General features: G+C 36.3%; 1 protein-coding gene across 1 annotated transcript; it reads left to right on the forward strand.

Annotated features, from left to right (window-relative positions):
• The first annotated feature begins 334 nt into the window (after positions 1–334).
• Positions 335–10749, forward strand: LOC113731955 (mitotic spindle checkpoint protein MAD1). The gene is made up of 16 exons (XM_027257507.2): positions 335–858; positions 1579–1678; positions 2102–2262; positions 2816–3013; positions 3094–3186; positions 3490–3606; positions 4766–5013; positions 5307–5478; positions 6150–6260; positions 6340–6543; positions 6935–7097; positions 8700–8790; positions 8875–8944; positions 9052–9180; positions 9379–9417; positions 10390–10749. Exons 1-16 carry the CDS (start codon positions 625–627, stop codon positions 10477–10479), a joined length of 2220 nt encoding a protein of 739 aa, XP_027113308.2. The 5' UTR covers positions 335–624; the 3' UTR covers positions 10480–10749.
• The last annotated feature ends 2562 nt before the right edge of the window (positions 10750–13311 follow it).

Below are 13311 nucleotides of genomic sequence, written 5' to 3' on the forward strand. Positions count from 1 at the left end.
GCATTATTCGAGTTGGACTTGAGTTAAAAAATTTGCACTCAAGTTCGAGCTTGTCGAACTCTTGCAACTCTAGTTCAACTTCGACTCCGAGTTCAATTTTATTTTGTATTAGTTCGAACTCATGCTCAACAAGCACAATTGAGCTTATTTTGAGCTCAATTAAGTTTAATCAAGCCTAATTGAGTTTAAGAAATATAAATTTATATTTTATATAATTTTGAACAAGGGATAAAATAGACACTTCATACTAATAAATAAATAAATACTAAATAATAAAAAATATACGTGTGTGTAAGAGAGAGAGATTAATATGGGCTAAACTGGAGGATACATTACGATAAGCCCAAAAGTGACCCGTATATTTAAAAAAAAAAAAAGGAAGAAAAAGAAGAAACTGTAAAAGGAGCAAATGCAAACGATGTAGCTGAAAAATTCTGGTCCTTATAGGCTTTAGCAAAGGCGCCTTGATAATCCAGTTCAAACTTGCAGGTTGCAGATACTCTTCGCAAGCGTTAGACACTGGGAATTTATAGAGGGAGGAAGATTGATTGAAGACGTAGGACTAGAGGAACGAGAGGAATCTCAGTTGCGCATTTAAATTTTGATTATTTGTATTAGCAAACAATGATTCTGAGAACTCCAGCGCCGAGAAAGCGAAGGGCAGAATCGGCGTTGCTTGAAGAAGATAATCAATTTTTGAATAGTCGTAGCCCTAATAATACTAAAAATAATGTTTCTAATAGTAACAAGCAGCTGGTCATCTACGAGGACTCTCCGTCGGCTCCGGTGCCGGAATCGTCTCATGACCATCCTATCACCTCCGACCATATGCTCTGTACTTATCAATGCCGTCAAATGGTACTTTATTCTTGTTTCAAATTGTTGCTATTTATTTGATGGAAAATTAGTAGGTGGCTTGGCTAGTTCTGGAGTAGCTGAAGAGTTTAGGAGGTTTTTGGATCCCTTGTATGTTCAATCTGAATTCTTTTGATTACTTTTTATACAATTTGGCGGTTCTTGAGGTGAAAATGTGCGCGGCATGTTTTCATATCGTTAGCTTAAAAATAAGCTGATTGTAGCCTTTTCAAAGTTGAAAGTTTTCTGGATGTGTTCTAGTTTGCATCCGGCCTTGCTTTTAGCTAATTTTAAGGAGGAAATATGCTGATGCTGAGAAACAATACTGTTCAGGTGCTTAAGACAACTGATTGTCTTTTCACAAACTTTGAGAACAAAACATGTTCGGATTTTTTCAAACAGCCTTATCATAATTGCCATAATTGGCCTGAGACGAAGCTAACGAAGACATGCCCCTTTCTCGGATATCAAGCATTTTTTTTGCTCCACTTATAATCTTCCCAACTGAAGTAGAAACTTTATTATGGAAATATTTCAGCTGCAGGTTTTCATCTTGCTATGTTTCTAATATACGGCATGTCGTGCCAAACTTAGGTGTTTTTGGTATGGTAGATAATTACTTATTTGCACTTACAGAAAACGTTATATGTTTATACATCCTTTTTGCTTGATAAATCTGCTAATGCTATCACTTATGGCTGCAATACTTGTTCATTGTTGCAGGTAAAAGCTGAGTTTTTTGATGCTCTAAGCAATGCAGAAAAACAGGCTCGTGGGTGTCAATCCAAACTTGATGCATTGAATGAAGATTTTTGCAAAGCTGGTGGGTAACAAAATAATACATGTTCAATGTAAGATTAAGATCACTTGCCCCCCCCCCCTCTTTTGTGCAATGAACTATAAGTTCACTTAATCAAGGTGTTGATATACAGGCTTGGTTAAGGTTAGCAAATGCCTTACTGAAGTCTTGAAAACATCTGGCACTGTAATATACTTTTGTCTAGTTGAAAAAATTATCTATAGCACCCAACTTAATATATTTAAAAGATTGTAAATTTATGTATCAAGATTTTCTCAGTGGTGTGTTTTCCACACTACAAGGAGCTGTACTCTAGGGTACTCAAAGACAGAGACAAATTATGTGATCTAATTTCCCCTGTTTTTTCTTTTGTATGAAGAATTTTTTTCTTGATGAGTATATATACTGCTGTCAACTAGTAGTGTGATGTGTTTGTGGCTGTTGCAGAAACTGAAAGGAAAAGATTTCGAGACAAACTTTTATCTGCAGAGCAAGAACTTGCAGCTGCAAAACGACGTGAACAGGATCTTCAAGAACAGCTAATGAAGGGGGTCAACTCTTCTGAAGAACGTCTCCGGAGACAGTTGCAGTTGTTTAATGAGCTTGAGGTGCTTCCCATACAGCTTCAGTTTATGCATGTTTATTTTTCTTTTGTTCCTGAAGTTGGCTTACTTGTTCCTGATGTAAATTTATGGAGTCCTGCTACTCCAAGTATTTTGGTAGAGGGAGTTCAATCTGCTTTGAGATTTATAAGTTTCACAAATTTCTTTTCTATTGCATGAAGCACTGGAATCTGGGCTATAAGTGGGTAGAAAATGGAAAACTGGGGCTGATACTGGTTTAATGCACAATTTTCTTACAGCACCATATCAGAGGCTTATTTAGGAGGTTCCTTTTGATTCTGCAAGTTTGTGCTGTGAAAGTTGTGGCCATGGCTTTTAAGCTGCAACGGGTCTCATGTTTTTTTAGTTCTTAATCATTATGCATGCAGTTCTGTGTCAAACTAACATTTCTTTGGGCTTGGTGTGGAGTAAATACATACTTTTGAGTACCTTGCAATTAGCTTGAATAATTATGGACACCACATGATATGCTTATATGGTTATCCTGTTTAATTTTGTGTGTAAAAGTAACAAGTCACTGTTGTTTTTGGTTTTGTAGATAAAGTTCCAAAATGAGGTGAATCTTCACGAAAAGGCTCAATCTTTGGCAGCATTGGCTGAAGAAAAAGCAAGCGCACTGGAGGCGAAATTACAGAAGGTCTCTCAGAGTACTGAAAAGGAGAAAATTCGGCTCCAGAATGAGCTTGCGCACCTGAAAAGCGATTCAAAACTTTCTGTGTCCAGAATTAGTGCAGATGTTGGTATCTATTTGTTTTGCTTATTTTTATCATGTTTATTTGGACATTTGCATGTAAATTTATTCTTTTGGCTGCTTAGCTTGAGAGAATGGAATGCCGAGCTAAACATGCAGAGGAAGAGTCAAAACTATTGAAGGATCAGATGGAACAACTCGGAAAGCGACTTCATGAGGTTATAAATTTCCTAGTTCTCATATTCTATGAAGTATTAGTCCTTGTTCTTCACCCAAGACTTTGGGGTTCATTCATTTGCTACGAGTCATGATTTTGGCTTTTCCATACCAGCCTATCAATGGATTTACTGATTGACACGGAATACTTATTTTTGGATTTAGCTTTCCTTCTTGAACTTTTGCTTTTTGTTATTTTACTGTTGCCACAGTCATGCTTCTTTATTTGTTTTTTAGGGGTTTAAGTGTTTTGCTGAAATTTTCTTACCATTGGATTAAGATACTGATCTTTCTTGTTTGACCAGTGCTTGCAGCAGAAAGGTGAGATGGAGAAAAGGTTGTTACATGCTACTCCACAAGAATCTCCCTCTACCGACAGTAGTATATTGCTAAAGCATTTGCAAGAAGAACTCAGGAATTATGTAAGTCGTATTCTTATCTGTTATGATCTAAATGTGTTTTCCCTTCTTACTAATTCCAAGTCACTGGAGAATGCTGAAGAACTGATGCGTCAAATTTTGGGTACATAGAGTTGGAATGATCCTGGCCTCAAAGTATTTACGTGATTCGGTATAGGACAATTGTTGTTTTGAATATATTCTAGGCACAACTGAAGATAATAAAAACCAAAAAGCCAAGAAATTTAAGGAAAAATGAATTTAATTACTGGCTACTAAGTTTAATCAAATGACGGAGTCCAATGAGTACTGCTTCCTGTTTGCTAGATTGCATGGTCTTTTACTGCACACTTGTATGCCTTTTTGGTGTGTATAATGTACTGCAGAAAATAGCTCAAAATAGTGGGAAAGAGATGTACAATATACCTCACAATGGGTGTATTTTCGGCTTGTTGCTTACAAAGAAACTAATAGCAAGTCCAAAAGCTGGTAATTGGACTTGCAGGGTGGCAAGATGATTCTTCTGTTCCAAATAGTGCATCACAGAAAATCCTGACTTTCAAGTGGGATATACAGTAATACAAGTATTTTTTTCTTTCTATTTTTTTGGGAGAATTTACCTATTTATCACTTCATATGGCCGAATAATATCAATGTACAATATCAGCTAGCTTTATCTAGTTCTGCTGTTACCTTGCTTCCTCTTCTGTAAAGACAGCTTGTTTGTTTGAAAGTGCATGTAACGTTTTCTGTATGAACTATGAAAGCATCTTTGCAATTTTGATTGCTCTTAATATCTTGAACTTCAGATCATCACATAATATGGTCTGAAAAACTTCACATGGTGGACTTAGTTTTATTACTTCTCTTCTCTATTTATGAAGCCAATTACTTGGAATGTTTTGCGTGTTGGCTACAAAATTCTTTTCCCCAATATACATTTCGGCCGTTGGCCACCCTACAACAACAATACTTACTTCATTTTTTGTTGGGATTTTGACTGTTGAGATGCTCCAAATCAGTACTTCACTTTTATTTTCTATTTTTTAGTTTTTACACTGCTTTCCCTTTCTCACTGCTCATATGTACAATGTATCTCCTTTTTTTGTTTTGTGTCTTCCATTCACATTGCAGCTGTAAGTATTTGATAAGCCATTTAAATTCACCTTAATCCGATAATCAGGAATCTGAAGTACGTGAGGCAAGAAAACTGAAATCCTCTCATGAAAATGTTGAGTTACTGAAGGAGAAATTACAAGAAGAAAAGAGACGTAGAGAAAGGGCGGAGTTAGACCTCCTTAAATTGCCGGAAATCCAATTGAGGATTGAGAAGCTACAGGATGAGTTGTCTGCTTGGAAATCTTTGATGAAAGATATTCCGGGCGTGTCATGTGCTGATGACGTACCTATGAAATTTGCAGCTCTGCAAAAGTATGTATTTGACGCAGTCCTACCTTTGTGGTCATCAACTTGACTTTCCAAAAGCAAAAGACTTCACTTAATTTTTAATTGCTAAATAAAGGAGTTTCTACATGTTTTGAAGAATGAGTTTGGATTTTAGTGCTCTCTTATTCATTAATGCTGGAAAGTGGGTAGCTTATACTAAATTAATATTTGGTATATTTTAATTAATAAACCCTGTTTCTTTGGACATCATCTCTCCTATGTTAATGAATATTTCCTGCATGTGGGATTTTTTGACTTTGGATTGGCATCATGTTCAGAGAAGTGATTGATAGCATGACGAAAGTTGGTGAGGCACAGGTACGTTTGAAAGAGATTGAGGTGGCTCTAGATGCTGCAGAGCTTGATAAACAAAATGCAATTACTGAAGCTACATTGGCTAAAGAGAAGGCAGAATCGTCAAAGTCAGAGGTCAAGAGGATTGAATTGATGGTTAGTAGGACATGACTTTGCTGTTGTGCCTGATAGTATCTCTCTTTTTTCCCCTCTCCCAACCCTCAAATAGAAGTTTACTGTCATCATATTCAAAGTTTAGCAACTTTTGCTAAGCTTCTGCAGCAAAATGGGACATTCTTGTGTCTGTCTTCAGAAGCCATTCTGTTTCTCTGTGAGCTGTAATAATCTATTGGAAAATTCATGATTATTTTATCTTACTAGTAATATAGAAAATGCTTTTTCTGTATGAAGAACTGAGTGTTCATAACCTAATTTGGGTCGAAGGGTGTAGGGAATGATAGAGGCAAGAGCACTTTGGTCTTCCTTTTTTCTGAAGCTTTGTCAATTTGCTAGAACTGGTAAAGTTAGTTGTGCTTTTTCTTTTGACTGTTCTTTGAAGGTCTGTTTGGTGAAAACTCATATGTAGGCCATTTCATGGTTCAATGACTGGAAATCTTATGATACTGCTCCAAGATTGTGTTTTGAATTTGAGGCAATCATGAATGTAAACTTTATATCAAAGTTCCAAAAGCTACGTAGTGCAGGTTGATTTTTCTGTTGTTTGGTTAGCAATAAATCAAGTACTGCCTTCTCATTCCTCAAAACTCAGTTCTTGTCTGTATTTTCTACATTTATGAGGTTTGCTGTGCTTGTTTGTGTCACTGCAGCTTGCTTCTGCTTTGGAAGAAAAAGACCGCCTAAAAAATATGTTTAATGAATTAAAAAGGGAAAAGCATGCTCAGGGTGGGCCAGAAGTAGCAAGCGGAGCACTTGTTCAGGTTGGTGTGGTCAATGTTCTTCCGCATATACTTTTGTGGATTTTTAACTAAAATGCTTGTAACTTGTTTGTGAGGAAAGGAGCTGGAAGCATCTATTGCCAAGAAGGAGAACTATATAAAGGAACTAGAAAGCAATTTGCACGAGCAAAACCTCATTAATATCCACCAGCAAAATGAAATTAAGTTGCTAAGTGAGAGGCTAACTGATGAAGCCAGAAGAATAAAGTCATTAGAGAGGGAGGGTGATCGACTTCGTTCTGAGTTAGCTCTATTGGAGTCCAAGGTTTGTTTTCTAAACTACAAATTTGCTAGGATGGTCTGATGTTTGCTGCCTCTATCATTCTTGAGCACCTTTTCATGCTTATGGGTATGGTAACCAAATAGGAAATGGCAAAAGACGCCCCATTTTTTTTTAATGTTTTTTATAAAAGAAAAGTGAGAGCAAAGAATGATGATGAGCTACTTTGAAGTCTGAACTAAATTTAAAAGTTTCACCTATTGTACATTAGAAGTTAGAAGGTTGCCAAACAAGATTTACAAAAGGACTTTCTTAAGATAAAAGTTAGAATCAGCAGATTTTTAGCAGATGAGAACAAGTTGTATATTCTTCTGTTCTAGCATCATGAACTTCTGTGTTGTAGTAGTTCCTTTATTTATTTATTTTTTTGCTGCAGTTGGGGCATGGCGATTTTTCATCTGCAAATACAAAAGTTCTGAGAATGGTGAATACTCTTGCTGTAGACAATGAGGCAAAACAAACAATAGAGGCTTTGCAAAATGAGCTGCAAAAGACAAAGGAGAAGTTACAGGCTGTTGAAGAGTTGAAAAAGCAATCAGGTAATCTGAGACTCCTGAAAGTGCAAGTGATAGGATAATTAACATGAAGTATTCACTTTGTTTTGGTACTGTTGTCAGTTTCAAATATGGATCGGCTTCCCAATTAAGAAAGGATTTGGAGTAGATAGACTACTTTTCTCAAGAATAGGCTGCCATAAAATATATACAGCTGCAGATTAAATACTCCAGGAATTTAGCAGTTGGTAGGCTTTTTTTTTTTTTTTTCTTTTTTGTTTCATTCGAAGCATTGCTTGTTTGTTAGGCTTTGCATTTGCTAGAATAGGGTGATTGATTAGAGGAATGATGTTGTGAAAGGTATGGTTTGAGTAAAACATAAAATCTTACTGAAATTCAACTGTTGCATTTCTAAGACAAAGACTATCTGTTATAGGCATTTGAAATGCAGGGATTTAACTTTGGAGCACCAAAATGAAAATCAACAACCACCTATAAACTTCATAAGACATCAGTACACTGGAGCATCAATTTACCAATGCAGCAGCAAGATAACCAACCTCTGATTCTGACTTGACTCTATGTCCAGTGATTCCCCTATTTGGTGAATAACAACAGCTACCATAAAGCAGACAAAATGCCTAACATGTGCCTCCTTGGAACTTTTGTTGGATTGGTCATATGATTTATGCTGTGAAACTCTGCAAACAAGCTGGGTAAAGCAGCCCTTGGTCTTGGTCGCATTGGTGGGTGATGCAGAACATGTTAGTTGTTGTAAGAATGGAAAAATTACATTCTTTGCCTCCTCTACCACATTAGTTCATTTCCATAATGACTTAAATCATTCTTTAATGCCGCCCATTATTGCACTTTTCGGACACAATGGTAGAAGGTGAAAGATGCAGTTTGATTTTCCTAATTTTGACCTCTGCAAAGAGAGCAAAATTGGAGGATGTGGGAAGTTAAATGGGGTTTGGATTATTTATTTCCTGTCAAGTACAATGCTCGCTGTGTCTTCACAATTCTAACGAGTTGCTTAACTGGTTCAAGCTAGAAAGTTGAGGGCTTAGATGTGGTGTAACTGAAATCAAGGACCAGTGGTCCATGCCACATGAATGGGGACCAAAAGTGGAGTTCCATGAAGAATTCTTACTTTGAGAAACTGAGAAAAATTTAACAATCCACAACCTAGACTATGGTGATTATGGAAAAGAAGTGATAGTAAGTGGTGCAAAATCAACTGCCTACAGTGTGAACATAATAAAATGATAGACCATATTGCTGGCTATATTTGATTATTGGTACTGGATAAGGTGCATGAGTAAGTAATAGTAGTTTTGGGTGAAGATGTTGGTAAACTTAAGTTCTGGATGAATGTGCTGTGACTGTCTCTTTGCTGAGTTAGCAGAATGATTGTATGGAAGTACAGGACGCAGCTTAAGACAGTAAGACAGTTTTTGGACTGGTTGGACCATCCTAATTTGCTTGTAACTCCTTTTTGTCAAGTTCTGTACTGCCTGGCCACAAACAAACACCTCTATTGGTTTTGTGTGTGTTCTAAACTAACCGGGCGCTATGGATTAAAATCCTCATGTTATACTTGGTCAACTTCTTATAATCTGGCTTTGTTTTCTGTGGACAATTTAGCTGATGCTGGCACACTGGTAGACTCCTATGTTTCTGGAAAGATTGTTCAGTTGAAAGAGCAAATTGCTACTCTTGAAAAACGTGAGGAAAGGTCAGCAGCTGGTGAAATAGTCTAAATATTTGCCTTGCTATTTAACTTTCTCAAGAGTAAATAAAGCTCTGAATACTTGAACAGATACAAGACTGTATTTGCAGAGAGAATATCAGTTTTTAGAAGGGCTTGCTGTGAACTTTTTGGTTACAAGGTATTATTTGCAATTCAACTGAATTTTATTGTAGCTTCTCAAGTGACTGTTGCTGAAATTGTATGGCACTTGTTTTGTGGGATATTCCTGTTATAATGTGGTCTCAGATTGTGATGGACGATCATCAGCGACCAGATGGAATCCCTGTCACACGTTTTATTCTCCAATCTATCTATGCTCAAGCTGATGATGAGAGGCTTGAATTTGAATATGAATCAGGGAATACAAATATCATGGTAATCTGCAACTTTATGGTTTCATTTCCTGATCACTTGAATTTGTAAGCTTTCCAAATTTGGAGGGTGGCTGGGTGATAGCTGGTAGTAAGAAATATTTATTGTATAAGTTTCATCAATAATTTTTTTAATCCACTTGACATGATTCTTTGCTAATGATCATGTCACTAACCTACTTTTGTTTCCTTGTTTTACTAGGTGAATGATTACACTAGACAGCCTGAGATATCTCACCAGGTACGAAAGTTGATTCACTTGATGGATGATCTTTCTTGCTTGTTTGATTCTGAAAACAAACATGTTGATTCCATAATTACCACTGGACTTGTTCACCCTGTATTATGGGTGGTGTTGGAAACTATCTCGTTCACAAGTGAAATTTAGTTGTGAGGATGTAATTGACACTTGGCAAGATAACTGAGCAAGATTTGTAGCTTGCTAAAATGCCTAAAGGGGAAGGTGATATGGTCTTTATATTACAGAGGCGAACTGTATCTACGCTTTTTATTGCAAGGGAGTTTGCAGTGGTTTTGAGAACTTCTCGAATCAAAAGGTGCAGAGAGGATGAGATCCTAAGACTGAAGCTTAAGCACTTAAAAGGAATGGACTGTATATTTTTCGATAGTTGAAAAACGATTTGAAGTCCCCTAAGATTAAAGTCTGGCCATATAGAATAAGAATTTGGAACATTTATGTGACCTGATGGCAACAGTTATTCCTCGATTTTTGTTGTCTATGCATATGCTTTATATGGATTTATCTTGTGAACCCATTGCTCGTGTGAATACTTTTTTTTGGCATAAGTTGAAAGCAACTCATACTAAGGAGGATTGCAGTCTGTTTTGAAAACAGTGTTTGAAGTACAATTATTAAAAAATAATAATAAAATTGAGCCTATGTAGATGTACATGCTCATTAAAAGTTACATGTGCTGGATGCCGTCATCATATTCTTCTGCATATGTAAGTTCTGGCTAGTTGTTTGATGTGGTTTTAATGCTAGCTGCATATCCTGCTGAAAATGGTTTGTACTGTTATGTAGTTACTATGTGGATTATTAAAAGCTCCGAGCCATGTAAAAGAAGAGAATTTTAAATTTAAGCATTTTATTGTGGTAATCATCAGCAAGAACTACTTAATGCTTGTTTAGTGGAGAAGGCAAGGATATAATTTGAAGCTCAAATGGTTCTTTTCCTCGTCTTTTTTCCAGGTTGAAATATTTATGCGGAAGATGAATTCCATCCCTGCTTTCACAGCCAACTTGACCATGGAATCTTTCAATAAGCGGACCCTATCTTAGAATATGCAATGATACCTTGGTGCTGTCCATGTCATCATCGATAAGGAGATGATGATGTTGTTGTGATGTCATTAGATGTGTGATGTCCTAGTGATCGGGTGGTCTACCGATTCTGTGGGTTCTCCACGGTGGATGTTCTCAGCTACGTTTAATTAGGTTAGCTTATAATCCTTTTGTACAATCTGTGTGGTAGCATTAGATTATTTTCAGTTCAAGTTTGTTGGTTTTTCAAAATATTTTGATTTTGTAGAAGAGCCCGGAATTTGTTTATTCGATGAGTGAAAAAGCCAGCTGAAATGGGAAAAAAAAAAAGAAAAAGAAATTCTGGAAGAAACTCTTTCAATCCAACATTTTTAAGCCGGGTATCTAACCAATGGTTAGTGGATTATATCTAGAGAATCTAATAGTAGTTAATACGTACATTAAATCTTCAACCCCGTAAAAGGATTGCTTGGTCGACTACCTCCCCGTAATAAGGGTGTTACGGGGGACTTCTGAGCAGACAATATGTTGAAGACAAAGGTGCTAAGCTGTGGAGAGGTGGAAAAGTAAAGACAGCAGGAGCGGTCCTTTGTTTTGTTTATGGACACTGTCCTGCAGAGTGGGTAGACATAAATAACATGTACATTGTAGGAAGACATTTTGGCTATGAATCTGATGAATGCAAAGGTAAGTGCAGTGGATACCGCAGTCAAATTTGTCTTCTTGTTTTCCATCTTTTCCACATTGAAAACGCAAGATGCTGTGACAAGTAAGACCCAAGAAGCAAGGTGGGTAATTGATTCAAGAGACTTTTGAGAGGGATGCAGCAGCATTCGCACTTTTTGCAGCGTCCAAAACGGCCGTTGTCATTGACTTGCTTTTATTTGCTAGAATAATAAGTAGTCACATATGGCAGACTATGGTGCCACAGTATATACATGGTAGACTACGAGTCTACAGTTTGATCATATCACAGTATATACATGGTAGCCAACAAACATGTATTTTTAGTTGAGTTTTTCTAGCGGATGTTCATTGGGTACTCGCTAATACATGCTAACATTTATTACCTTTGTATTTATAATACGTTTCTTAATTAATCTTATTTTTTCAAAAATTTGACATCTCAACATACACTTTAACGAGAGTATTTATTGGACAGGACAATTTTAGAAACCTCCCTTTAATATTTTAAAATTACACATACTTCTCCTATTGCTACAAAAGTACTCTACTACCCCTACATAGGATACTTAATGATATTTTTTTTTGGAAAATTTCAGAAATTTCAAAAAAACCAAAATTGACTTATTCTATCTCTCTCTCTCTTCATGCTTTTTCCTTTCTACCTAACTCTTTCTTCCATTTCCTCTTTTGCTAAATTCCTACCACTCATTCCTCTCTGCTTGATATTCTTCCTTCAATCCTAGATTAAGTTCTATCTATCATCCCTTACTCGTATTTATTCCCCTCGTTCCCTTCTTTTTTCAAATAAGATTAGGCTCATCCTTTTTATCCTTTTAATTCTAAGTGTAACGGGTTTGATTTTTCTACATCTATTTATTTTATCCAATGTTGGTTGATTATGGGTGATAAAACTTAGTGATGTCAAAAGTCAAGAATTTGAGGGATGGATGGGCTTTTCGAAATAGGTGGTTGAAAAAAAAATAAAGAAGGTTGCAAAGAGAGAAAGACGAAAGAGCTGCGTTATTGATTGTTAATGAAGTGTCAGTTTTGGATAAAATTTGAGGTCGAGTTTTATCCATTTTAGCACCAAGTGATGAATTTAATTGACTTGTGTAGTAAATGTAGGGGTTGGAATTATTGGACATAAATTAGGTTGTAGTGTTTTGAGTGCTAGAATTATTGAAATTTATTTTGATTTAAATTGGGGTGTTTGCTTGGCTTTTGGGGTGGCATTGCTTGGAAGGAGGCAATCATCATAGTTGAATTTTTTTTTTTCCAAACTTTTATTTTTTGGCAGAAAGAGTTTGTTGGCTTTGGTGTTGGAAGAAAGGCAATCAACAAAGCTCTTTTTATTTTTTCCTTGTTATCTTTTTGACAAAAGGGTAGTTTAGGATATTTGAAAGAATTGGTAGCCTATTAGGCCTATTTTAAAGCATAAATAGTGAAAGCAAGGGAAATGAATATAATTTTTGAAACCTAAAGGGAGCTTCCTGAAATTGTTAGAGACCTCAAGGGAGATTTCTGAAATTATCCCTCCTTACTGGGCATTTGTTAGATAGACTCTTTTTAATTCACACTTCATCTTTCAGTATGTTATGCTTAATGCTCGTCTGTTCAACGGTGGTGGTCATGACTTCAATTTGTCCTATACTCAGTATTCAAGGCTACTTTTATTAAACCCCACCAACAAATTGTAAGAAAATCGTGAAAAGGGCACAAATTGTAATTGCCTTAGTCATAACCAACTTACCACTTACCTTTACCTTTAGTAAGTTGCCTAAAATTCTTTTTGGACGGTAGGTCGAGTGTTCGAATGAATTCCTGCGTCTATAGTTAACAAAAAATTCTAAAGTATCATAGTGCATTTCTCGTTTAAATGAGTTTTTTTTCTTTTAACCCTCCTATATAGTTCAGTTGAACTCTCCTTTCTCCTTAGAGCAATTCTTCTACAGTTTAGTTGGGCTCTCTTTACCTCTTAAAATAGGATAAAATAGGTTATAAATACTGTCACTTCAGAGGGACGAGAGAAGGTCATTGCATTAGTCACGAACTTTTCAAGGTTGCCCTTGCACAAATTTATCTTTGGTATCTGCAGTACTTCTATATAGAACCCGGCTGAATTTAGTCCATAGTAATGGAACATCGCGAGATGCCATAACTCTT

The sequence above is a fragment of the Coffea arabica genome, chromosome 2c (genome assembly GCF_036785885.1).
Source record: "Coffea arabica cultivar ET-39 chromosome 2c, Coffea Arabica ET-39 HiFi, whole genome shotgun sequence".
Classification (NCBI taxonomy): domain Eukaryota; kingdom Viridiplantae; phylum Streptophyta; class Magnoliopsida; order Gentianales; family Rubiaceae; genus Coffea; species Coffea arabica.